This window comes from Boeremia exigua, assembly GCF_020726555.1.
Source record: "Boeremia exigua strain MPI-SDFR-AT-0100 chromosome Unknown C7974scaffold_3, whole genome shotgun sequence".
NCBI classification, from domain to species: Eukaryota; Fungi; Ascomycota; class Dothideomycetes; order Pleosporales; family Didymellaceae; genus Boeremia; species Boeremia exigua.
This window is the reverse complement of record NW_025763520.1, coordinates 1,797,737-1,822,643: the sequence shown is the minus strand read 5'-3', so window position 1 is coordinate 1,822,643 and position 24,907 is coordinate 1,797,737. Positions and strand designations below refer to the sequence as shown.

At 56.6% G+C, this 24,907-nt stretch overlaps 11 protein-coding genes across 11 annotated transcripts; 5 read left to right on the top strand and 6 right to left on the bottom strand.

Moving 5' to 3' along the window:
* Positions 1–224: 224 nt before the first annotated feature.
* On the bottom strand, positions 225–3,975 carry C7974DRAFT_304765 (uncharacterized protein; the record flags this gene model as incomplete). The annotated part of the gene is made up of 3 exons (XM_046137995.1): positions 225–1,937; position 1,962; positions 2,081–3,975. The coding sequence occupies 3 exons, from the start codon at positions 3,973–3,975 to the stop codon at positions 225–227; spliced, it is 3,609 nt and encodes a 1,202-aa protein (XP_046000390.1).
* A 51-nt stretch (positions 3,976–4,026) lies between these two features.
* C7974DRAFT_129922 (acyl-CoA N-acyltransferase) lies at positions 4,027–5,101 on the bottom strand. Its single transcript, XM_046135344.1, has one exon. It carries the CDS (start codon positions 4,835–4,837, stop codon positions 4,337–4,339), a length of 501 nt encoding a protein of 166 aa, XP_046000389.1. The 5' UTR covers positions 4,838–5,101; the 3' UTR covers positions 4,027–4,336.
* A 200-nt stretch (positions 5,102–5,301) lies between these two features.
* C7974DRAFT_306116 (ATP-dependent DNA helicase recQ) lies at positions 5,302–6,902 on the top strand (the record flags this gene model as incomplete). Its single annotated transcript, XM_046138061.1, has 4 exons — positions 5,302–5,378; positions 5,426–5,563; positions 5,587–5,626; positions 5,673–6,902. The coding sequence occupies 4 exons, from the start codon at positions 5,302–5,304 to the stop codon at positions 6,900–6,902; spliced, it is 1,485 nt and encodes a 494-aa protein (XP_046000388.1).
* A 232-nt stretch (positions 6,903–7,134) lies between these two features.
* On the bottom strand, positions 7,135–8,055 carry C7974DRAFT_410337 (uncharacterized protein; the record flags this gene model as incomplete). Its single annotated transcript, XM_046143460.1, has 1 exon — positions 7,135–8,055. One exon carries the CDS (start codon positions 8,053–8,055, stop codon positions 7,135–7,137), a length of 921 nt encoding a protein of 306 aa, XP_046000387.1.
* A 677-nt stretch (positions 8,056–8,732) lies between these two features.
* Positions 8,733–9,893, top strand: C7974DRAFT_410336 (MSP domain-containing protein; the record flags this gene model as incomplete). The annotated part of the gene is made up of 6 exons (XM_046143459.1): positions 8,733–8,772; positions 8,822–8,892; positions 8,959–8,981; positions 9,039–9,097; positions 9,164–9,279; positions 9,327–9,893. 6 exons carry the CDS (start codon positions 8,733–8,735, stop codon positions 9,891–9,893), a joined length of 876 nt encoding a protein of 291 aa, XP_046000386.1.
* Positions 9,894–10,398: 505 nt separating this feature from the next.
* C7974DRAFT_330627 (asparagine synthetase) lies at positions 10,399–13,106 on the top strand. Its single transcript, XM_046139085.1, has 7 exons — positions 10,399–10,756; positions 10,836–10,886; positions 10,938–10,963; positions 11,016–11,042; positions 11,093–11,128; positions 11,179–12,706; positions 12,760–13,106. Exons 1-7 carry the CDS (start codon positions 10,731–10,733, stop codon positions 12,800–12,802), a joined length of 1,737 nt encoding a protein of 578 aa, XP_046000385.1. The 5' UTR covers positions 10,399–10,730; the 3' UTR covers positions 12,803–13,106.
* Positions 13,107–14,737, bottom strand: C7974DRAFT_388332 (PQ loop repeat-domain-containing protein). The gene is made up of 3 exons (XM_046141274.1): positions 14,222–14,737; positions 13,996–14,163; positions 13,107–13,947 (listed from the first exon to the last, which is right to left on the bottom strand). The coding sequence occupies exons 1-3, from the start codon at positions 14,327–14,329 to the stop codon at positions 13,291–13,293; spliced, it is 933 nt and encodes a 310-aa protein (XP_046000384.1). The 5' UTR covers positions 14,330–14,737; the 3' UTR covers positions 13,107–13,290.
* A 26-nt stretch (positions 14,738–14,763) lies between these two features.
* Positions 14,764–16,118, top strand: C7974DRAFT_373603 (uncharacterized protein; the record flags this gene model as incomplete). Its single annotated transcript, XM_046140113.1, has 2 exons — positions 14,764–14,799; positions 14,862–16,118. The coding sequence occupies 2 exons, from the start codon at positions 14,764–14,766 to the stop codon at positions 16,116–16,118; spliced, it is 1,293 nt and encodes a 430-aa protein (XP_046000383.1).
* A 480-nt stretch (positions 16,119–16,598) lies between these two features.
* C7974DRAFT_129830 (uncharacterized protein) lies at positions 16,599–17,682 on the top strand. The gene is made up of 2 exons (XM_046135342.1): positions 16,599–17,353; positions 17,412–17,682. Exons 1-2 carry the CDS (start codon positions 16,807–16,809, stop codon positions 17,528–17,530), a joined length of 666 nt encoding a protein of 221 aa, XP_046000382.1. The 5' UTR covers positions 16,599–16,806; the 3' UTR covers positions 17,531–17,682.
* On the bottom strand, positions 17,601–19,129 carry C7974DRAFT_129841 (mitochondrial resolvase Ydc2). The gene has a single exon (XM_046135343.1). It carries the CDS (start codon positions 19,041–19,043, stop codon positions 17,835–17,837), a length of 1,209 nt encoding a protein of 402 aa, XP_046000381.1. The 5' UTR covers positions 19,044–19,129; the 3' UTR covers positions 17,601–17,834.
* A 234-nt stretch (positions 19,130–19,363) lies between these two features.
* On the bottom strand, positions 19,364–24,869 carry C7974DRAFT_330618 (aconitase family-domain-containing protein). The gene is made up of 13 exons (XM_046139084.1): positions 24,539–24,869; positions 24,332–24,487; positions 24,112–24,133; positions 23,997–24,049; positions 23,785–23,949; positions 23,523–23,731; positions 22,858–23,470; positions 21,620–22,171; positions 21,343–21,567; positions 21,222–21,293; positions 21,160–21,173; positions 20,588–21,102; positions 19,364–20,537 (listed from the first exon to the last, which is right to left on the bottom strand). Exons 1-13 carry the CDS (start codon positions 24,818–24,820, stop codon positions 19,498–19,500), a joined length of 3,918 nt encoding a protein of 1,305 aa, XP_046000380.1. The 5' UTR covers positions 24,821–24,869; the 3' UTR covers positions 19,364–19,497.
* Between the last annotated feature and the right edge of the window lie 38 nt (positions 24,870–24,907).

Below are 24,907 nucleotides of genomic sequence, written 5' to 3'. Positions count from 1 at the left end.
CTTGTCAGTAGCAATAATAGGAGAGGATAAATACATTTATCGAAGATCATCTTATAACCCGATCGCCCATGGAGGCTCGTAGCATCGGGATCGTTCGTCCAGTCTTTTGGGCACTGTCATTCTCATCTAGGACTACATGGACTACGACTCGCTAGCAACAGGTATATAGAAGCCAACATCACAACATGCTACGCCAAGGAAACCGCACAACGCCCTGGCCTACTTCACACAAAGACCTTTACGTCGTCCTTCTCCTTATCCCAACCCCATACACTGCTCCGGCCCATGAAACTCTTCAGCCCCTCACCCCATGTCTTCCTCCCCTTTCCCGGTGTCTCTACTTTCTCCTCATCAACACTCGCACCAACGACCGAGAGTGGGTTGCGCTGTCTCTCTCCTTGCAACTCAGCCGCACTCGAGCCCTGCGGGAAAAGACCAAGTCCTATGCTTTGCCTACCAGGCACACCTGATGGTACATTCGAACCGCGGGTACTAGGCCGTGGCGGCCCGAGTGAGGAGTTGAACACCATACTACTACTCCCAAGTGTGTCGTCGCCGTAATAGATCAGGTTACCCGAAAAGTCACGAGTCACGGCGGCTTCCTTGAACCTTTTTGCATCTGATACGGGCGTCCTTTTGGCAGCCCCTGTGCTGTCTGTATCTGCACCTGTGACATTGGGATCGAAGAAAGGAAATGCGGAGGATTGGGAGCGCGAATGCCCGCGTTTAGCACCAGAAATGCGAGATTGGTGACGAGAATGAATCGACCGGCGTGAATGACGCTCGCTGGTAGATCCGTTGTTGGATTCGGCTCGGGAGATAGGGCGGGCCTGGGCGTCGCGGAGTATAGACTTACGTGGAATTGTAGTTGCCTGTGAGTGGCGAGCGTTGGACGAGGCTGGTCGGACAGGTGATAAGGCGGCTCGTGGCATGACCTTGGCTTCTGGAATGGGAGTGATCTTGCCAAGGGTATACGTTGATGACATGTTCTCTTTGCCGCCATGCTCTTTCGCCAGGTAGTGTGGTGTAGCTTCGCGTTCACTCGTACGTTTCATCTCTCGGCCGTCACTCTTAGTCTGGCTATTGCGCTTGCCGCTCTTCTTTTCACGCATAGTAATGCGTCTGGAATCGAGTTGCAGGGGAGGTAATGTGAAGTGACCAGGCTTAACCGTCGTTCGCCTATTGTAGTCTTCGATGTCGTCCTCTTCATCTGTGTAAACACTCTCGCTCAACTCGGCGTTGTCGAATATTTCGGACCCTGTGAGGTCGTTTAGACTAGCTTTGAGCTCAATTGCGAGTAGGCTATTGCGAGTACTTGCTCGTCGACCCATTCCAGTGTTGACAGTGGCAACGGGTGTTTCGGGTCGGTGTGACGACTCATCGTTCGTTACTTCCTTCGCTAGAGATTTTGTTGAACGGTGCTTGCGCAAACTGCCAGGAAATTTACTCTCTGCGTTCCCTTCTGATGAAGCGACAGGTACGTCTTTTTCTTTGCCTTCCTCGACGTCATCGCCTGGTTTGACAATCGTTTTGACCCCAGATAGCGAGTGGAATATCCGTGACCTCCTCTGCTTCTCGGTGAGGAAAGCAGGCGGAGACTTGTAAGTCGAAGATGATGCTCGGTAGCCTGCGCTGAAGAATGGCGATTGTGCAGAGGCTCGCTTCCGTATGTAAGAGCTACGTTTGGCTTCCATGGTACGTCGATCAATGAGACTACTGCGACTGGATGAGGGTACAACGCGGATACTGTGTCGCTCTTCCGTCGGGGTTGTCACTTTGGGGCGTCGAGAACGAACAGTGGGTCCTTGAGCACAGGCTGTAGGAACTGTTGAAAGACTACTCGTGCGCCGAGAAAATGAGGTGGAGCTCATAGCACGTCGAAGCGACCCGAAGTTGTTGTTACTCCTCGATGGGGAGTAGGTGTGGCGCCCGTGTCCCTATAGATGCCGCTGTTAGCTCACACTCGTCAAGGATATCTCGGAGGGGAACATTGCCAACGCGGAGAATGCTTATGACGAAAACAGTGGGTGCTTACTACCAAGACGTTAGTATTCAGTCTTGATAGTGGTATCTCAAACACGTACCCATGCCTGTAATGCGTCGATTAACAGGAAGCCCGGAGCTGCGGTGAATCTGGTCCCGATATACAGTTGTGGTCCGCCGTGTATGCTTTCGGAAAGAGTTCGCAGAATTCTGGGAGGATCGTTTGGCCAACTCAACAGGGATCTTCATCGAATCATGTGGGCGATCGGACGGCGCAGAATTTTTGTGAATGTATCCCAACGAGGATTCTCCAAAATCTTCGAGTATCCACGTGTCAGCATCGCCAATCGAATCTGTTGGCGATACACTGTCTTTGCCAATGATAGAGAGGTTGAGATCGAGCTTAGGAGCGTGCTCCGGGGTACGCTCCGAGAAGACGTCGTCGTGATCCTTGCCCTTCTCAAGGTCTTCCTCTTCAATGTCTGGCCAGCCAATTGGTATGAACGTTGGTCGCGAGATTTCAGATTTTCTTGGACTCCTCGGGCTTGCAGGCTTAGGGCTGAGGTAGCTTTTAACCTGCTTTCTCCTGCGGCATATACAGAAGATGCACAAGGCTAACAATACAGCGCCGCAGAGAGATGCAATCACGATACCCGCAATAACACCTGCACGTTGACCGCTTGTGTTTGTATTGGAAGTGTCGAAAGTGTCACCGTGACCAGAGAGGGTAGAGTTGTTGTTTGTAGGGGAGTTTATTCTCTCGATTAGGGTGATGTTGAATGACTGAGCCTCCTTGAGACTTCCGTCCTTGGAGGTAGCCGTAATGGTGCATTCTACGACCTGTGGCGTTAGATGCTTGGGAATAGTTCCAAATATTGTCAATGTTGTCTGGTTGAAGTTCAAATATTCCCTGAGGGTTGCGAATTCAACAGAAACAAGTTCGTCATCTCTGAAGAGTATGGAACGTGGCAGCTGGACTTTGAAGAGGTCGCCCAGTGTAGCGTTCAGTGTGCCAACAGGACTAGTGAATAGCTCCGACAAAACATTCAAGCGTATGGTGTATTGGGCCTGGTCTCCGTATATATCCTTTGCTGATATAGTGAGATCCTGTGAAGAGAGTTCAGCAGGCGCTGTGCCCGAAACATCGAACGTGCTCCCATCGAAACTCAACCAGTCCGGTAGCTCAGCAGACGGTGAATGTATATCTCTATCACTAATAGGTGATTGATCGAGAAAGAGTTTGCTCTTCAGGCCCGTAATGCGCACTTCGTCACCCTGGGAGATGTTCACAGTCTGGATAGCAGGCTGGAAGAATAGCTCGTGGATATTGATCGATAATGTAAAACGCACCGTGGAGGCAGCGTATCCTGGGGTGTCAGAAGCGATCAGGAGGACCCCAAACGACTGCGGTATGCTTGTGGGTGGAGTCGTTCCGGCGAAATATAACGAAGAGGGATCAAAGCTGATCCATGCCGGTAGTGGAGTATGGTCAGAGAGAGTCGCAGCATATGTCAGGTTGCTGTTTGATCCGAAAAGATCCGCGGGGAACGTGATCTCGAAATTTTGCGAGGCCTTGATCGCAATAGTAGTGGGTCCTGATAACGAACCCGCTGTTGAAAGGATTTGTGAGATGTTCGCATGCATTTCCGGACGCTTATCTTGGCTCACGATCAACGTAGACTCCATTCTGGCGACAGCACCAGCGGACTCAACCGCGACGACTGTGAAAGAGTCAGTGCCGACATCGCGCGCTCCAGGTGTCCCAGAAAGTGTCCCAGTCGTCCGATCAACAGACAGCCAGGATGGATTGTCATTCAACGAGTACAGTAGACTGCCCGAGTCCGATTTGAATGTTGTCGATGCAAATTGAAACACGTATGGTTCGCCAACGCGTGCGATCGGCGGAAACTGCGAGTTGAGTGGGTAACTGATCTGAGGTACTGCCCCGACAATTGCGAACAAGGCAGTGAGAACCGCGACGCGCAACGCCATAGCACTAGAACTTCTGTCAGCTGGCTTCGTTTCAAGTATCTAGGTTCTTACAGGAGTAATGCTGCCCTAGCAACAGTTCACAAGTGTTGGTTGTCGCAGAGTTGAGGGTAGTTTTTGGGAGCAGACCTGCTGAAAGCCGTTCGTCACTGACAGCCACCTCTTTCCGAGCCGTGGAATTCGTTGTCGCGCTTGAACGCGTGGGCGCGTGGCCGTGCCGTGCGCCTTACGTGCTGCCCAAGGCTGGCAGAGGAATGTGAGGATAGCGAAGAGCAGAGGGGTGGCGACTGCAAGGGATAGACAACCTGCCACCTCAGCATACTGAGACCAGCCATGAAATACACAATATTGAAGAAATTCACCTTCATTCTGTGATAGCCAACTCCATTTTCAGCGCTGTTCGCCCGGGACCGTAATAGTCCTCGAGCCGTTCAGTTTCCTGGAATCCGCAAGACGTGTACAGGGCCCTAGCTGGGTTGCGAGCCTCGTCAACCCACAAAACGACTGTTCGACAGCCTCCCTTCTTCATCTGCTGGTACAGGGAATGTACGAGACACCTAGCGATACCTTTACCCCTCTCTTGCTCGATAGTAGCCAGCTTGTGTAGCCAGGCCAGGCTTTTCTGTCTTTGAAACACAAGGTATCCCACAAGCTCATCACTCCCTTGTTTCGAGGCTAGTACAATCCCAATGTTTTTCTTCTTGAGCTCAATATTGTAGTCGAAGGCCTCACTAGACGGAAATATCTTCTTTTCGAGCTTCGCTAACTTCGCTGCTAAGGCATCGCGGTCCTTCGGTGGACATGCAGTGATAATTTGTAGTGCAAAGCCCGAAGGGACGTTGTTCGTATATATGGCAGTTGTCATCGCTTCTCTATAAGGAAGCCAGCAAGCGCTTCACTGGATCGTGCTGAGCAGTTCGTGCGGAAATCTTCCAAGTAGAGTGTAGCGCAGTTTTGTGCTACCATGAGACGGTACTGTGATCTGTCCTGTATTTGGGGGCAAAGTGCAACCCCTGACAAAGTGGGAAATCTAGCAAAGTACGAAGTCTGGTTTGCCTGTGTGCGTCGTGGTGGAGAGGTGAAGAAGCGGGTTCGGAAAACTTTGATTGGTCAGGCAAGAGGCAACCAGGTGACAGCGCGATGAGGCTCGCGCTTCCCACCAACGCGTCTGATCTCTTGCACCGCACAGCAACTCCTGTCTCGAAGAAGTCCTCCAACACAACTATGATCAGGCTGACAGTCGACCAACTCTTGATATCCACTTCCACTAAGCGATCGCCCTAAACCTCGTTCATTTCTGCGGAAAGCCGAGCAGGGCGGCCAATTGAGATGTCTGAAAAGAGGAAGAGACCATACTCAAATGTCGACTTCACGTTGAAAAGAGTGTTCAAGAAACCATGTTTTCGGTACGCCAAAGTTACATGACCTTAAATTGTTGGACTAATATTCCAAGGCCGCTGCAGCGCGAAGTCATCATGGCTACTTTAGAGGGCGAAGATGTTTTCTTGCAAGCAGCCACTTCGTTTGGCAAGAGTCTGTGCTATCAACTACCAGCTGTCGTTGATCTCGGTAGTGTGTTATCACTTTCAGTGTGGAATGCACGCCTGCTAACAGCATAGTCACCATTGTCATTTCTCCTCTTCTGGCACTCATGGTCAGTCAACACGCCCGGAGAGGTGCCAGGTAGTTAACTTGCTTAGAACAATCAAGTCGCATCTATGCGGCACTCCAAAATCAAAGTTGAGACAGTCAACAGCACAACTCAGCGACATGACCGGGAGCGTATATTGGCGGACCTCCAATGTGGCCATCCTTTGACCAGGCTCTTATATGTGACACCGGAGTACTGCTCAACAGACCACTTCCGCAAGATCCTCCGCATAATACATTCACAGAAAGAGCTCGCACGTATAGCAGTTGACGAGGCCCATTGCGTGAGCGAATGGGGCCACGACTTCAGGCCTTCTTTTCAACAGCTCTCTTTCTTCAAAACGGAATTCCCAGACGTTCCAGTCATATGTCTCACCGCTACAGCAACGGCACGTGTGCGCGAAGATGTCATCAAGACCATGGCTCTTGACCCTCTCAAGCTACGCGTCTTTCGCATGAGTACGAGCCGCCCGAATCTTCACTACGAAGTCCGCTTCAAGTGCGATGAAGATGATCACTACAGTGACTTCCTCTCATGGCTCAAGAACATTCATGCACGGCGGGCTAATTCTGAGCGGGCCACCCAACTAGCTTCCCAGCAACAGCGCGCCGACAATGTTTCTGGCATTATATATACGCTCTTCCGCAAGGATTGCGAATCTCTCGCCGCCCGCCTCCGCAGTGACGGCATAAGCGCAAAGCCTTACCACGCCGGCCTTCCACACACGGAGAGGACTGACACTCTCCATGGCTGGGTCGCCAACAAAGAAGGCTACGATGTTGTCGTTGCCACAACAGCCTTTGGCATGGGCATCGACAAGGAAGACGTTCGCTTTGTGGTGCACTGGCAGATTCCCAAGTCCTTCGAGGGTTTCTACCAGGAAGCTGGGCGCGCAGGCAGAGACGGTAAGGCTAGCGTATGCATCCTGTACTACGGGCGTGAAGATCGCGACCGCGCAGCAACGCTCATAGCGCGTGATCAGGCACGGCAGCCGACCAAGGGCGAGGGGAGGGCAGCGCAGCGGCAGCAGATGCTGAATAGGGCTAAGAGCTTACAAGCACTCGTGGACTACTGTGAGGCGACCAACAAATGTCGACACAAAGTTATCGCGCGTTATTTTGGCGACGAGGAAGTGCCACCGTGCGACTTCGCGTGTGACTGGTGTAAGGATGCGGAAGCGCTGGTCAGGAGGAAGGAGAAGGGGCTGGCGAGCGAAGAGTGGTGCAGTACGCAGAGAGAGATGGGGAGGTTTGACGGCGGGTACGACGAGTATGACTGAATCCGATCGGTGAGGTGGTATGGAGTAAGTGTCACGATTCACAAGCATCAACAGGCGTCATAACGAATAGGAATCATGGCACAAGTATCTTTGCATCTCATTTCTTCAGATGGCAAGTCAGATCCGCCAGTCCCTAGATTTTGTCAAATCAGTACTACTTCACTCCTCCTGAACGCCCTCCAATGCATCTTTTCGTGACGGTCGTATGTCTCTCACACCTCGACTGATCCGCTTAGCCAACGATCAAGGCGGCGCTAGGGACCATGCCAGCCTCCTTGAGCGTCATGCCGAAATCGCTCTTGTCGAACGTCTTCTTGGGGAAGTTAGTCGACAGCCTGTTGACCGTATGGCCATCCTGCTCCAGCGCGTGCGCGACCTCAAACAGCGTCGTGTCGACAGGGAATGTCTTCATGACTCGCCCACCATGGATCTGTAGCGCCAGTCTTGTCTCTGTGTACGCACTTGCGGGCTTGCTTGTTGTAGGGCCAGAGGATGTAGGGAGGGTCTCCTGCTGGACGGGGGGAGGGGCCTGGCCGGCGCGTGCGGCCCTCTCGACCTCAGCCTTCCTCTTGCGCTCCTGCTTGTCTGCCTCGAGTTTGGCTAGCACCTTACGCTTGGCCTCCTGGTCGGCGAGCTTCTCTGCGCGCTTGGCCTGGGCTTCCTTGATCTGCTCCTTCTTCTGCAAGTCCTCCTTGATGTCTTGTGATTCCTTCGTTGACTTCATGCGGATCTGCTCGTTCTTCTTGCGCTCTTCCTTGTCCTGTTCCGCTTGCGCGGCACGCTTCAGTGCAAGCTTCGCCTTCAACTCGTCAAGACGCGACTTTTTCTCCTCCTCGGTGAGCGGTGCGATCTCCTCAGTTGACTCGGCGAAGTTCTCGTGGCCGGTCTTGCTGCCGTGGAATTCAGCTTGTGCAACGGAGCGGAACTTCTTGCCGCAGTCCTCGCAGACGAGTGACTTTGCTTCTTCGCCAGGCTGCAGCGCGGGTGGCTCTTCGGCGGCAGAGGCTTGCTCGGCTTTGATCTCGTCGAGAGGGCGATCTTGGTTCTTCTCGATCCAGTCGAGAGCTCCCTGCAGATTGCCGCTAGCTTTGAGGGCAAGTGCAGAGCGCTCAGGGTCGAAGCCCATGGCAACGAGCTGTTCTTGGTCTGACATGGTGGAGGTTGTGAATGTGCAATGTGGTGAGCGTGTGGCGGTTGGAGGTGAGTTTGGAGCTTTATAGTAATCGTAGCAGAGCGTGTCAAACTTAATTCCAAACACGTTTGATAGCCCAGGGATTATTCAAATTGAGTGTTGCAGGGTGATGTAAGTTGCTTGGAGCTTCTGTGGAGTGGGAGCTCAAGTAGTAGTGGGGTCAACCGCGGGCGAGCCAGTGGAGCATCTCGCACCTTCTACCTATGCTATGGTTCATCTCCTGGTGAACCGCAAGGCCGCATCGCCGCATTGTACTCCCATAGTTAGTGCGTGCTTCTACTCTGGCTAGCTGAGCCTTGCTGTCTAAGCTGCACGGGACTGCCGCAGTTCCGGAGCGTGATGACGACGCGTTGGTCGTCCTAGCCAAGTGACGTCGGGGTTGCTCTGCCGCGATTCCAGATCCATCATCGGCAAGCGAGACAACAACGCTCCCCTTCCTTCCCCTCTGCTGCGTCCACCACCCACACCACGCCCGAACGCTCTCAACCCCTGCATACCGCCCTGATCTGTCCCCGCAGATCGCCCACGTGCCGGCACTCACCACACGCCTGTGTCGCATGCGCCGTACACCGTAACCTCGGACGCCAAACAGCCACGATTACCAATACCGCCCGCCGCCTCCCTCTCCCACCGCCGCCATGTCTGTCGAACTCGACCCCGTAGAACTTGGTTTCAAACGTGAGCAACGGATGCACACGCCCCTGTATACAATTACTGAGCGTGGCAGGCCCCTTCCAGCAAGAGGTGTCGCAGACCCTCCGACTCAAGAACCCTCACTCCGACCCGGTCGCATTCAAGGTACGCAGACTCAACACGACTGCGCTGTTAGGAGCACACCATTGAATGGGTCGCTAATAAACGCAGGTTAAAACTACCGCTCCCAAACAGTACGAGTGCATCCCCGGGCCATCATCCAACCCGGCCTGCTGACACGGGCCAACTAGGTACTGCGTGCGACCAAACAGTGGACGCATTGAGCCTGGGCGAGATGTCGAAGTTCAGAGTACGGCCACCGTTCAACGCGCTGATATGCGCAGCCCAAGGACGATATGTTGACACGTGCGCATAGTTCTCCTGCAGGCAATGAAGGAAGACCCACTGCCAGATGCCAAGTGTCGCGACAAGTTTCTCGTTCAGTCCGTGCTTGTCACCGCCGACAAAGAGTTCACCAACGTTGGATCTCTGGTATGATACTAGAGTCAGCTCACGCCATCCACGCTAACACAACGCAGTGGGCACACATCGAACAGACCGCGAAGTCGTCTATCCAGGAGAAGAAGATTAGAGTTCTCTTCCTGCCCGCCGATTCCGACTCCACACCTGCGAGGACAAATGGCGTCAGCCGTGACTCGCTGCTGTCGTCCCCTCAGTCAGAAGCTGCCGCGACCCCCGTACGAGGCTCTACAGAGCAGCCTCAGGGCCCTGTTTCCCGCTCTGAAGATCGCCCGGCCAGCAGCAAGCACCTGGGAGAGATTGAGCGCGAGACGTACGCTCCCGCCTCGAGCACTAGCGCGGGTATCCAGCAGTCTGTAGCCGCAGCTGCCGCCAGCGTATCGAACGCACTCCCTACATCAACGGCCGAACTCCAGGCCCAGCTGGATGCAGCCAAGCAGCAGATCGCACGATTGACACAGCAGGCTAGTGAGGGTCTCCGCCAGCGAAAGCCAGACACCACAAGCGGTGCCAAGGGTCAGTCTGTGACGGCCACCCAGCAAACAGCTCCTGCGGGTGGTGTCTCCGTCCAGATCACAGCGCTGCTGTGTCTCGTGAGCTTCCTCATCGCCTACTTCTTGTTCTAAGCGTTTCTGCAATACCCGGAGTGGAATCAAAGCCATGCGACTGGCGCCAACGACGACCCCGGATCTCCGACGAAGCACGGATGTGGGGATCAGATGACGTATGCACGAGTTCAACGAGCGTTCAGACAAGTAGACAAGTAATGCGTGGATGGTGCGGTGGTTTCTCTATTTCTTGTGTTTCATTTCTGCTTCTCTGGCGGCTTTTTGGGTGTGATAAGAGCACGGGTAGGAGCGGCATGGCTCAGCGTGTATCGAATATTGCTGCGTGGAGGCATTCAATGTATCAACACCTTTGGAACCGTGACTCGCTTAATTGTGCCATATCTGCGTGCCACATGCGAATATTAGTCAAAAGTGACTAACACCCGCCGCAATTGTGGCCGGCCAACGCGCATCAAGCTTTAGAGGCAACATGGAAAAGGCATGGCAGCCGACGGGAAGCATGCCGAGTGTCTCTCAGCAACACTTGACAGCCCAGTGGGTGGAATTGATGTGCTCGCGTGGTGGGCGTCCACCAATGGCAATGCACGTGAAGGCTCAAATGCATTCGGAAGCACCCTCGCCCTCCCCGGAATGTCGCCCGCGCGTCATCGGCCACCGCCTTGGTAGGAGCGATAACGGGCTCCACTAGAATCGATGGATGGCTCTGCGGCTCTAGGGCGCATTCTGAGCCTGGACTAGTGGGGCACGCCCGTCTGGTCGCCGCTTGCCGTCGCCGGAGCCAAGGTCATTGTGACCGTGAAGTGACTCAAACGTTAGATTGCTCGGCATTGAAAACCAATCTCGTCTCTGGACTGACACTCCTCTCTCTCTCTACCTCCCCCTCATACAGTCAAGATGTGTGGTATTTTCGCGTGCTACAGGTATGTGACAGCGATGCAATGCCTCGAACTGCCCCTCCAAATCTTTCCTGCTAGATTGAACAAGACTGATTGTGCGCAGACATCCCGATGTCCAAAAGTTCAAGCCGACCGCCCTGAAAATGGGCAAGCAGTACGTATCTCCTCGCAGTCTGGCGGTGAGCTTATCTAACTGACCGTGTAGAATCCGACATCGGGGCCCGGATTGGAGTGAGCAACAAAACACCATGCGCGGGCGAGCACGATAACTGACAATCTGCAGGCGGCAACCACATTGCCAACGACACAAGTAAGCGCGCGGAAGCAATTGGCTGGTTGTTGAGTGCTAACCAGCGATAGTTCTCGTTCACGAGCGTCTCTCCATTGTCGGTGTTGGTATGCAGTCACACGATCTTGGAAGCTGGGTGAATACTTACACTGAGCAGACTCTGGCGCACAGCCGCTTGTCAACAAGGAGGGAACCGTTTCTCTGGCCGTTAACGGCGAGATCTACAACCACCGCATCCTGCGCAAGAGCCTGAAGACGCCCTACGAATTCAAGACACACTCGGATTGTGAGGTCATCATCCCACTGTACCTCGAACATGGCATCGATGCGCCCAGACACCTCGATGGTATGTTCTCGTGGGTTCTCCACGATAAGAAGAACGACCGACTCATCGCGGCCCGCGACCCCATTGGTGTCACCACATTCTACATCGGCAGGTCGAGCGAGACCCCCAACGCCGTGTACTTCGCTTCTGAGCTAAAGTGCCTACACCCTGTCTGCGACGACATCCAGGCCTTCCCCCCGGGCCATGTCTATGACTCCAACACCGACAAGCTGACGCGCTACTTCGACCCCAAGTGGCTCGTCGAGCCCACCAACATCCCCACCAACCCGCTTGACCTGAAGGAGCTTCGCAAGGCGCTGGAGCGATCAGTGCGCAAGCGCATGATGGCCGAGGTGCCATTCGGTGTGCTTCTGTCTGGTGGTCTTGACTCGAGTCTGGTTGCTGCGATTGCCCAGCGCGAGACTATGCGCCTTAACGAGGAGACAAGAAAGCGCGCCGCTGAACACAAGACAGCGACATCAGACCCTACTGAGCTTGTTGGCATCGACGCTGACGGTCAGCTCCAGACCGACTTGATCCTCGGTCAGCTCAACTCGTTCTCCATCGGTCTGCCCAACGCCCCCGATGCCATTGCCGCCCGCGAAGTGGCCGACTTCCTCGGCACAAAGCACCACACATTCACCTTCACCATCGAGGAGGGTCTGGACGCCCTCTCAGACGTCATCTTCCACCTCGAGACGTTTGACGTGACTACGATCCGCGCCTCGACGCCCATGTTCCTGCTGTCCCGCAAGATCAAGGCCATGGGCATCAAGATGGTGCTCTCGGGCGAGGGCTCCGACGAGATCTTCGGCGGCTACCTGTACTTCCACAACGCGCCCGACAAGGCGGCGTTCCACGAGGAGTGCGTGCGTCGCGTCAAGAACCTGCACTTGGCCGACTGCCTGCGCGCCAACAAGTCAACGTCGGCGTGGGGCGTCGAGGCGCGCGTGCCGTTCCTCGACCGCGAGTTCCTCGAGACATCGATGAACATCGACCCGGAGGAGAAGCTCATCACGTCGTCGCGCATCGAAAAGTACATTCTGCGCAAGGCCTTCGACACGTCGGACGAGCCCGACGCGCCGGCGTACCTGCCGGAGAAGATCCTGTGGCGCCAGAAGGAGCAGTTCTCCGACGGCGTGGGGTACGGGTGGATCGACGCGCTCAAGGACACGGCGGCGGCGCAGGTCTCGGACGAGCAGCTCGCCAACCCCAAGCCCGAGTGGGGCGCCGACGTGCCCGATACCAAGGAGGCGTACTGGTACCGCTGCATGTTCGACGAGCACTTCCCGCAGACGTGCGCGAGCACCGTCATGCGCTGGACCCCGACGTGGAGCAACCAGACGGATCCGTCTGGCCGGTGAGTTTTCCCTGTGTCTGTTGGGTGAAAGGGATGTCAGCTAACGAGTGTAGTGCCATTGGTGTCCACGAGCAGAAGTACAAGAACGCCGAGTAAGGTGTGTGGCGTGCGAGACTCGTCGGCTTCGCTCTACGACTGCGATGCGATGTCTTGGTCCGGGTGTTGGCGCTTACATATTGCTAGACGGCGCTTTTCGGATGGAGACAAATCTACTGGGCTATTACACGATATCACATGATAGAATAAAAGCAAGACTAGACCGACTTTATCTGTTGTGTGCTGTGGTGTTGAGCGGTGAGTTTCGTACACACCATGTCTGATAGCGAGGAGTCATGCTCATCCGAGCCTGGCCGAGAACACCGACATACTGTCACGCACTTCGTATTGAATAGTCGGGTATGAGTTGTGTATAAATACATTCAATGCGGACTATAGTGTAACACAACGTATATACAGTGCTGCAAACAACAAACCCTGGAGTCCACCTGACTGGGTATCGCCATGCGTCGTATCAAAGCAGACGCATACTTTTAGTGGCCGAGCCTGGCCACGCCCAAACGCCGCGACAAACAAGTAGGTAGCACCTACGCCTCCAGGGCGGACGAGGCCTCGCCGCTGCCAAACGCGCGGAATTGCACAAAGATGACGGCGTCCTCGACCATTGTGCCCAGCGAGCCAATCAGCCACGGCAGGTTGGTGATGAAGTACTCGCGCTCGGTGGAGTGGAACAAGATGCCGGCACCATAGGTGGCGTTGCCGAGCAGACTCAGCATGAAGAACAGCAGACTGAGTCCTTCGCACGAGCGCTCGCGCTGATTCTTGATGATCTGCGGGATGCGCGCGCCGAGGTAGCAGATGGCGCTGGCGTAGCCCAGGATCTCTGCGCCGAGGGCGATGGGAGCCGCGTCCTCGGTGTCGGTGGGCTGGGGCAGCCACACGCCGCTCTTCCAGGCGAGGGCCCAGCCGGCGGCGCCGACGGCCATGACGCCGAAGATGCTGAGAGCGTTCTTCATCCACTCGCTGGGCTCGTCCTCGACGTCGAGGATGGTGGGCAGCGACGAGGCGCGGCGGCGGCGCGAGGCCTGGCTGTCGCGGCGGTGCGAGCCCGGAAGCCCGACGTTGGAGCTGTCGCGGCGGCCGAGGAGGGGGGCTTCGACGGAGACGGCCGACTGCGTCGAGGTCTTGCGGGCGTTGCGGCGGGCGTTGATGGTGTTGTAGTACACGCACTGGGAGATGAGGATCTGGGGGGGTTAGCAGGCGCAATTGGGCGTCGTCGGGGCTTATCGCACCAGGTCTGCGACGCAGAAGTACATGGCCAGGGCAATGACGGTGGGCACAAGGCCGGCCCACAGCGCGCCGGCGAGGTTGGTGACATCGCCAATGAACCAGATGGCGAGGAAGACAAGCGAGATGCCGTCTGCGGAGCCGGACTTGTAGTTCTCAATCAATTGGGGGACCTGCGGTTGTCAGCGGTCGAACGGGCGGTCGCGTGAGCTGTAGCTGCAGGGCACACACCAGCAGGAAGATCCAGGCGCACAGGCTGATAGAGCCCCAGATGCCGCTGAGGGCCTCGCGCGTCGTCAGAGGGTGGCTGGCCACGGCGGCCATGGCAGAGGTCAACATGGTGTGCGGTGGAGGAGGATGGTCGTGCTCGTACGACGAGCTCGGTGGAGAACTGAGGTTCTGCTGCAGGGCTTGAAAAAGTGGTTGACCCCGGGCGGTATGACGCCAGTGGTGCCGGAACGGGTGCCTCAACGAGGGCTGATGCGCGCGATGAATAACAGGGATGGCCGCGGCGTGATTGGCCAGCACGACGCCGCATCCAGCAGCGCGGATTGGCCGGCGGGCAGATTGGCTGGCTGTCTGTTTGGAACACGCTGGTCACGGCGGAAACAGACGGGCGGCCGCGCTGAGACACGGCTGCACCGTCCCTGGCGGCTCCATGGCGGGCTGCGGAGGCTCCATGGCGGCGCGCGAGGCCTGCTGGCGGTGCGCTGCGAGTGTTGGGGGAAGAATTTTCGCAGTTGGCAGTTTTCGCACTGCCTGGACGCGTCTGCATGCAGGGCGTGCTGCGGCTTGCGCCGACGGGCAGGGTGTGATTGCGCTGGGCGCTGGGCCTGCGAGGTCCCGTGCCGCGCTATTTTGAGCGTCGCAGTGCCGGGCGCTGCTGGGTCAGGCCGGGCAGGCTCTGCTCCACCCAACACGGGCGTCTCTGTCATCTCCCCGGTGCTTCCGCAGCGCTCGCCGTGCCTCGCATTTCTGCCTCTCTCTTTTGTCTCTTCACCCGCCCTCGTTTGTCCCTTTGGCTCCCGCTGCCACCACCCGCACCACCCGCACCCCAACGCCCACCGCCGCAACCCGGCCGCCCGCGACGCGTCAGCCGCCTGACACGCCCACCGCCCTTCGCTCGACTGTCTTTGCTCGCCGCCTCTGTTCGCCGCCTTCGTTCCACGCCGCCGTAGTTGCACGCCCGCCCTCTGTCCGCCCCTGCCCGCCCCTGCCCGCCGCCGTCATGATGCGCCAGGCGTGGATCTTCGCGGCGCTGTTCGCCCTCTTCGCCATGGGCTCGGCCTTCAACCTCGACGCCCTGCACATGGACGGCATCAACGAGTACCTGCACTACAACGAGAAGCGCCAAGCCTCGGGCACCGGCAACACCCCGACCTCGACGCCAGCAGCATCCACCTCAGCAAGGCCCACCTCGTCGGCCGCGCCGCCGCCATCAAGCGCCGCACCCCCGACCAGCTCTGCAGCGCCGCCGCCCACCTCCAACACACCCGACCCCACGTCTGAGGCCCCCGCCGAGTCCTCGCAGGCGCCTGCCCCCAGCAGCAACAACAACGACAACACCCCCGACCCGACTCCCACCCCGTCCGCCTCCGCTGTGACGAGCGAGCCCACGGCCGCCGGATCTGCATCGCGCACGCCAGCCGCCTCGTCCTCCACCCCCCGGACCACCGCCATCGTCCGCACCACGCCCCTGGTCTCCACCTCCGTTCAGCTCTTCACCACTGTCATCAGCACCGTCGTCAACGGCCAGGCTTCTGAGATCACCTCGACCGGCTCCAGCACCCTCGTCTCCACCACTGGCCAGGCAACCGAGACCATTCCTCCCGAGGCCCAGAGCGCCAACAACGGCGACAGCGGCGGCCTGACCGACAACAACAAGAAGGTCATCGGCGGTGTTGTCGGTGGCGTCGGTGGCGCTCTGCTGCTTGGCGGCATTGCTCTCGTCTTCTGGCGCATGAAGAAGCGCCAGAGCCGTGTCACCGAGGACGACGACGACCTCATGGCCGGCACCGGCGCTGCTCTTGGAGACAAGACCGCCAACACCGGCTCCACGCCCTTCCAGTCGAACCTGGAGCAGTACCACAACCCCGGTGGTCGTCCCAACGCAGCTGCCAACTTTTAGTCGGCCCCAACTACGCACACTGCCAGCTCCTGCTGCGCTCACGACGACCACGACACCCTTTCTGAGCTTTGCGAGATCTTGGACTCGACCGGGATCCAAAGATGTATATACTGAGCCATTTACGACTCGATACTTCTGCTATAGGATACCCTGGATCGCCACGGTGCATTATAGGCGCGCTTCTTTCTTCTTTCCAGCACTCCAAAATTGGACCTTCATAGATGTCATTCATAGGTCGCAGAAAACCTGTAATAGTGTCACCTGACCCCATCACTTTACTGAATCCATTTCCTTGTCAGTCTTCTGTACGGCATTGTAATAGCATACCCAATCAAACTACTATATCATATTAAGCATAAATTATCAAGCAAGGATTAAGCGCCTTCGTTATTCCCACACTCAGCCAACGTCATTCGTTTCAAACAGACCGAGTCATCAGTCGTGGTCGTTCGCGATGCCCAATCCAGATTCGAGGGGGATGTCGCGTTTCAGTACTGTCGCAACCCATCCACATCGCCCCCCAACCCGGTGCAGACTGCAAACACTCGATCTGACAGTCCCTGTCCCGGGGCGCGGGCGGCAGATCGCTATGGTGCTACATATGGTCGCCACCCGTTCACACCATTACTAGCACACAACCACAACGCAACCACCCACCGTCCCGGCGACGACGCTCCCAACCGCCAGAATGCTCGGCCTCCCCCGCCCGCTGCTCGCCCTGCTCTACCTCGCTCTCACATCCGCCTCCGCCGCGCCCTCGCCCCCACTCATCACCACCGATTTTGCCATGTCGCTCGTCCCGCGCAACACGCTCTTCTACCGCCAGATGAAAGATCTGCAGTCCTTCGACGGCGCCCTGGCCGGCGTCCGCGCCTCGCCCATCATGAACTCGGGCATTCCCGACCGCCCGTTCCAGGTCGACGGCAACAACTTCCCGGACTTTGCGTCCGCGGCCCAGAGGAGTTGCGATGAGCAGTTCCAGGGGTGTCAGCTGGCGGCGAACCAGGGCGGAAATGGCAATGGGAACGGAAACGGAAATGGAAATGGGAATGACAACGGTAATGGAAACGGCAACGGCAACGGCAATGACGAGAGAGATTCAAAAGGCAAAGGCAAGGGGAAAAAGGCGCGCGACGATGGGCCGGGCGGCGGACCTGACAACAAGTCTAACAACGGGCCTCGCAGCCCCGGCCCTGACGGCGGCTTGACAGTGAGCATGTGCGAGCAGCAGCGAGGTAAGACTTCTTGAATGGGCGGGAGGAGCGTGTCGGATGCGAAGCTGACGAATCCCAGACCAGTGCAAGCAGACGCAGCAGCAGGCGCAGGTGCAGGACTTCCAGTCGCCTGTCGCGAGCACAAACATCGGGCCCGATCCGCTGTTCCCGGATTTCGATCTCATCTGCGAGGGATGAGGGTGAGGTACTTGCAGACTTGTGGGGGAGGTGCTGGGGCCGTAATGATCCAGACTGGACGCGAGGGTAATACACCGGTCTAGAAGGCCACGTCCTGTAATGCGAAGACGTGGATGATCCGGGGCAGTAGAGTAGTCGTAATACGCAGCCGCAGCTCGGCTCAGGAATCGATGTCGTGCGGTGTTCCAGATGCATGCCTCTCTTGCCAGTGACACGCGGTCAACATCTCCAAGCTGAAGCTCTACCAAGACTCTGTCCACATCGCAATAAAGCCCATCGCGCCTCGCTCTAGCGTCTCCACGCCTCACTCCCCGCACCACTCCACCATGCTCAGAATTGCCTCCTCGCCCACCCCCGCCCCCGCGCCCTCCTCCCCACTCACAGCCAGCAACTGCCGCCGATTCGCCTCCCACGCCACCCACGCCGCCGCCTGCAAAAAGCAGTCCGTAACATCATCCAGCTTCGTGATCTCCGCCGCCGAAGGCACGTCACCGGCGCTCTCTGCGCCCTTGGGAGCTTTCTTGCGCCGCACGGCCTTGCCCTTGGGCAGCAGCGCGGCGAGCGTCGAGGCCGCGCCGGCGTCGATGGTGAAGGAGATGCGCGGCATGGAGTGCGGGGTGGAGGGGCGCGTGGACATGGGGTCGTGGGCGAGCCAGGAGCGGAGGATTGCGATTTTTGCGCTCTTTTCGGCTTTGCTGCGGCTTGGTTGCTTCGGGGGCGTGGCGGGGGGAAGGTCTGGATCTGGATCTGAATCTGGGGCGAGGTCGTGAGCTTGCACGGCGTCGTGCGCGAGCACGGCGCGGGCTTGCTGGCCCAGCCAGTACTGGCCGACGCGCTTGGGGTCGACGGCATGGACGAGGTATGCGTGGTGGGCGATCGGGGCGGCTTGGTCGCGGTGGGGTGCGCGGCTCTGCTTCAGCGTCTCCAGGACAGCCCACAGCATGGCTTCGAGCGTGTTGACGCGCAGGGTCCATTGCTGGACGGCGCTGCCGCCGCCGGAACGCCAGCGCTGCTTCTCGATGAGTATGATGTCCGGGCTGGCGCTGAGGACCTCCTTGGTGATTAAGTGGAATGCCGTTTTGGAGAGGACCGAGGGGGAGAATGCGTCCAGATCGGCGTCTAAGGCATCTGCAGCTTCCTGGAGTTCTTGTGGGGGACCGCCGCCATTGGAGTATGTGCTGTTCATGAGATCGAGTTTCTTCCAGCGTAGAACGTTCATATGAGTGTCAAAGCCCTGCCTCTTGCCAGTTCCCAGCGCTGCGTGGGAGATCTCGGCATCGCAGAATGCTAGGTTTTTTATTCCCATGTCTATGCTCATGATTCGGAGTTTTTGGCCTGGATCCCCCGGCTGATGCTTACCCGGCCCAAGTTGAACATGAGGAAATCCTGGACGTAAAACATCGCGTTGGAAGCGCGCAAAGAGCGTGTTTTTCGTTCCAGAAGACGCAGAGCCGATGCGCGTGAGAAGGGATTGCAGGGTCTTTGATGTAACTGCGAGCTTCTTGGGCGCCATTGTTTGGGAGGACAAGTCTTTGGTGTTTATACGATCAGCCAGTATGGCTGTTAGGGGCGTGAGGTTGATACGTGTGATGTGCCGCTGTGGCGTGAAAAGTGGACGTCGATAACAGAGTTATGGAGCCAAAGTCACACATCACGAACAAATTTTATCAATCACGACTTGTAGTTTCAGGGGAGCATCAACTCCATCGTGTAATAGGCTTGACGCGCAGCATCGTGGTTGTTTAGTGACAGATGGGTGGTGAAAATGAGCGAACAGCACTAGCGCGTCGCGTGGTCACGTCTTCTGATTAAGCGGAAAACCCGCGACACCATCTGCCAAATCCTAGGCTTGTCACTATGTCGAATGTAGTCTTTATATTTCCAAAGATCCAGCATAGTAATTGCTACATATATACACAAACACCGCCTGCGCCGTGGCTTTTCCATGAACAGACAGAACGAAGAGCTTAGTCGGAGAGCTCATTTGCACGAGTGATTTCTTCTCTCGACTCCGCTGCCTGTGCAGCAAGCAAGTTTAGAGCGCTGCCCGCAAGCACGAACGCACTCTGGTCCTTGGTGAGGGTATGCTTGGTCTTGACGACAACCTCCTTGCCATCCTTCTTCTTGACAATAAGCTCGATCTCGCCCTTCCCGCCATTCTGTAGCGTCTCCAACAGTCCTCTTGTAGAGACCTCGTCACAGGCATCAATCAGGTCGTAGTCGGACTCGTTAGCAAATGTCAACGGTACCATACCCTGCTTCTTCAGGTTGGTTTCGTGGATGCGTGCAAAAGACTTGGTAAGGATGATGCGGCCGCCGAGGTACCGGGGTTGCAGAGCAGCGTGCTCACGGGCAGAACCCTCGCCGTAGTTGTGCTCAGCGACAACAAGCCACTCGGTACCCTGCTCCTTCCAGCGCTTGGCAAGCTCAGGGATCGAGGTCTTGGAGCCGTCGTTGTCGTAGGCAACATTGACTTCGTCAGTCTCGGCGTTGACAGCACCAATCAAGGTGTTCTCAGAAATGTTGGGCAGATGTCCCTTGTACTTGAGCCACGGACCGGCAGCAGAGATGGTATCTGTGGTGCATTGGCCCTTGACTTTGTAAAGCACTTTCAGTCCCTTTAGATCAGACGTGGGGAAAGGCGAGAAGGGCTCGAGGAGGGCCAGTCGCGAAGATGTAGGGCTGACCTGGACTTCGACACTGGAATCAGGAACGCCTGGTGTGGGAAGGAACTCAGCCCTGCCTTCCTCGAATCCTGCTCCTGGCAGATCCACACCCTGAGGTGGCTGGAATCTGAACTCCTCGCCAGATGGTGTTTTGATGCTGTCAGTCATGGGGTTGAAGGTGGTGGATCCAGAGTAGGCCATGGCGGTGATGAGCTCGGGAGAGGCAAGGAAGTTCATCGTAGCGCGGTTGCCATCGTTGCGGCCTGGGAAGTTACGGTTGTACGATGTGAAGATAGCGTTGGACTCGCCCTTCTTGACCTCATCGGTCCTGGTCCACTGCCCTGTAGATCGTTAGTATGACTGCAACAGAGAGATGCACGGGATGTCAAACCAATGCAAGGTCCGCAAGCGTTGGCGAGAACAGTACCGCCAGCAGTCTCAAAGGTCTTGATGGTGTCGTCCCTCTCAAGAGTGGCTCTGATCTGTTCGCTGCCTGGCGTGATGAAGAAGTTGGCCTTTGGCTTCAAGCCAGCAGCGGCCGCCTGCTTGACAATATGCTCTGAGCGCTGCATGTCCTGGTACGAGCTGTTTGTACAGCTACCAATCAGGCCAGCACCGAATGTCTGCGGCCATCCCTTCTCCTCGACAACAGACTTGAACTTGGAAAGAGGTGTAGAGAGGTCGGGTGTAAAGGGACCGTTAATGTGAGGCTCGAGAGTGGAGAGGTTGATCTCGATGACCTTGTCGTAGGCGGCTTCGGGATCAGCTTGCAGGAGATTGCGCTCCATCGGCGACTGAGCAATCTTCTGTGCAGCTTCGGCGATCGATCCGCGGTTTGTTGCATGGAGGTAGGGAATGTGAGCCTGCGAGAAGGGGAACAAGGAAGTCGTGGCGCCAACTTCAGCACTATATCAAAGTCAGTACTCAAAACGTGTGATTCGGATCGTGAGACAGGAAGCTCACCCCATGTTACAGATCTACCAGCGTGTTAGTTTGTTGAATCATAAAATCTTGGATGATCTTACCGTAGCCATGCCAGTGGCACTCAAGGACTTGATGCCTTCTCCAAAGTACTCGATAATGTAGCCAGTGCCACCCTGTTAACTGTTAGTATGAATACTCTCGGCACTTGCTAGAGACACTTACGCGGACGGTAAGCTGCCCAGCCAAGTTCAAGATGACGTCCTTGGGTGATGCCCATCCACTCAGTTCACCTGTGAGCTTGACACCGAGAACCTTGGGGGCCTTCAGCTCCCACGGTGCGTCGACAAGAGCATCGACAGCGTCAGCACCACCGACACCAATAACAATAGCGCCGAGCCCGCCAGCATTGACCGAGTGGCTGTCTGTTCCAAGCATCATGAGGCCAGGCTACAGGCTGTCAGCGCAATGATTCCAATGGCTTCCAAAGGCATCAACTCACAGCCGAATAGTTCTCTAAGACAGACTGGTGGATGATACCAGCACCAGGTGGCCAGAACTCGATACCATACTTCTTCGCCGCACTCTCCAGAAAGTCGAAGATCTCCGAGTTGTTCGCGATCGACTTGGGCAGATCCGCATCTGCACCAGTCTCACCCACGATGAGATGGTCACAGTGAATACTGGCGGGTACTGCTGTAGCCGGCAGTCCACAGCTCATGAACTGCAAAAGCGCCATCTGCGCGCTAGCATCCTGCATGGCCACGCGATCCGGCTTGAGCTTCAAGTTGGCTTGTCCACGAATATCCCTTCCATTGTTCGTGTTGGTCAGGAGTGATTCCTCGGGAGAATCCAAATGCGAGTACAAGATCTTCTCGGCGAGGGTGAGCTGGCGCGAGGAACCGAGGACGCGGCGGACTTCACTAAGACGGCCAAGAAGCTTCTTGTACGGGGGTGTTCGCGAGGCAATGTCGACGTTGCGGGCATTTGGTATGGAGGTAGAGGTAGCGAGGCATCGTGCCTGGGTGGGGAGACGAGAGGTGAGGAGGTGAGGCTGTCCAAGTCAGTCTCCACTACTACATCATGACCTATCGTGAACGGTGGCGCCAGTGTCCAATTCAAAGTTCTTTCAACACTCAATTGCGCGGGCAATTCACTCACCCTGCAGCCAACAGCCTGGCCAGCTCTCAATATTTGTGACCGCATCTTGTGGTGGTTGTCTGTGGCGTTGGCGCAGCACCAGAGTCAGAAACGCATTGGACACAAAAATGTCCAAGTCCTTGACTTTCGGCAGTCGCGTGCTGGGGCCGGTATCGCTCTGGGGGCCCTTGTCAATCTTTCTAGCCAACCACACACGGCTTGGAAGTCAGCGAACAGCACCTCTATCAAATGCAACACCGCCATGTTGTGCTTTCCAGGGCTTTTGCTTTTTTTTCCAACCTCTAGCGGAGGCGTTCAGGCAATCTTAGATGAGTCTGGATCGTGACACAGGGAACATTTCATCTTCAAATTTTGTATTGGCTGCCGAATTGCAGCTGCGCAATGGTATAAACGACTGTACTAAACAGCTGCACCAGCCTACTCATTGGTGAGACTATCCCATGCCAGATCCGAAACCAGAAATACAAGACCGCACTTGCACCGTTTGGCGGCACATTCAGATGAAGAACCTGAGATCTATACACATCGGCGAGATGCTTGAAGTTGCAAAAACACTTACAGGCCTGGTGGCGGGGGCACTGCGCCATAGCCAGCACCTGGCGACCCAGCCGGTGGTGGAGGTGGAGGTGGAGCTCCATAGCCTGCGGGCTCTGCGGGTGGTGGCGGCGGTGCTGCAGCCCCAACGCCAGGTGCGGGAGAGTGTGTCTGCCCTGTGTAACCTTGACCGTAGTACTGTCCGTAGCCACCCTGTTGGTACTGCGCCATTACTGCTGTAAAGCCCCCATAGGCAGCATAAGGGTCTTCGGCTGGGTTGGCAGCATAGTAAGCGGCCCATTGGGCATACTGAGCGGTGTAGTCAGCGGCATGAGCGTTCGGATCTGTGGCACCAACAGGCGTGGCAGGAGTGTCAGCAGCACCGTTGTGTGCACCGTAACCGCCGCCATAAGCACTTCCACCTCCGTATCCGTAGCTGTGACTTCGATCGCGATCACCACGGTCACCGCGATCGCCGCGGTCGCCGCGGTCGCCATAACCTCGTCCGCCGCCGCCGCCGCCACCACCATAGCTGTCCCTATCACCGTATCGATTCGGTGGCGGGCGCTCCTTAAATGCTTGATAATCGGCCTTCACCTTCTCCAGCAGCTCGGTGCACAGCTCCTTGGCCTTGGCTACGCCTTCTGGTCGAGGGCCACTAGGACGGGTTAGGACGTCTGAATAGCGTCGTTGGGATATCAAGCACTTACGCAATGTGAAGGTACATGGGCTCTTCAGCTTCCTGGCCGGATTGAGGCTCCATGAAACCTGAGTTGCGACCCTTGATCTGGACCTTACAACTTGTTTCCTGTTGAATGTACTTGACATTGTCACCTCCACGGCCAACAACCTGTGCTCGCAAGTTAAAACCACTGATGGGCTCCAAGCCCACAAAGAGCTTCTCCTCGGGCCATTTGCGCTAGACGTGCATGTTAGCGAGGCGATTTAGATGTGCAAGTCGGTAACACATACGCGACCAAACTCGTCGCGCTCAAAGTTCTCAGGCTCACGGCGACGGAAGCGACGTTCATCAACCAAGTTAGGTAGTTCCTGTGTCAGCATCTCCTCAATCATCTTGACAGCTTGGTCGAGTCCCTCTTTGGATGTACTAGTCACACGGAGGTAGAGAGGAGGGTTCTGGTGGCTATTAGTCGGTCTCTTCTGAAAGACATGCGTCAGCTTACAGCAGCAGTAGCCATGCTCTTGTCCGGGTAGTATTCTCCTCGAGTAGTGACATCTTGAGCAAGTATAAGCAAAGTGTTCTAGCGAAGTCAGACTCATGTGTTCGGGATTGCGTACCGGCGCCAGTCTCGTCTTTGATCTAGTGTCACATCAAGGTCAGCATATGATAAATGGGTGCGGGGCTAGAAGATCAAGTAAGCTCCAGATCTCCGCGAGGAGAAATGCGCAAACAGCGTGCACGACTCGAGGCTCACGACGCTGTCGTGTGCAGCAGCGCCGCAGCGGCCTCGAGAAGACATGGATCCTAAACGATCAGTGAATGACAGAAGTAATTTACCCTTTTTTGTACAGGTCCCTTGGTCAAGGTGTAGCGATTTCTAAGATCGTTGATTTCAATGTCCTTGATGTAGTCACCGTCCTGCTGGTAGACCTCGCTGGAGACAGGCTCATTCGGCTTGGTGGACGGCGACTGGACGACTGGAGGAGTGGGCGCCTGCAGAGACGGTTAGTGAGCGGCGGCCAAGAATGCGACAACAGCACGCACAGAGCGAATGGGCGGCACATCGACATGCTGGATGCCTTTCTTCGCCTGGATCTGCGCGTTGATCCTCGCAGCCGCCGCCGCCGCCGCCGCGGCCTTGTTCTTTGTGCCAGCGTTTGACGGGCTGTCCGTGGCCTCACGAGTCACCGGGCTGCGTTCACGATGCGCCTCGGACTCTCTGCGCGACGGCGATCTCGAGCGGCGGCCTGTGTCGAAACGCGAGCGTGTTGGGCGTTCAGGCTCGTCGCTGTCGAAGCGCGATCGCGAGGGACGTTCGTCGGACATGTTTGCGCGCGGGGTGGGTGGGAATTGGTGTCGCGGCGACGTGACGGCGAGCGGCCTGGCCGCAAAAGCGTGACGGCCATCTAGCGC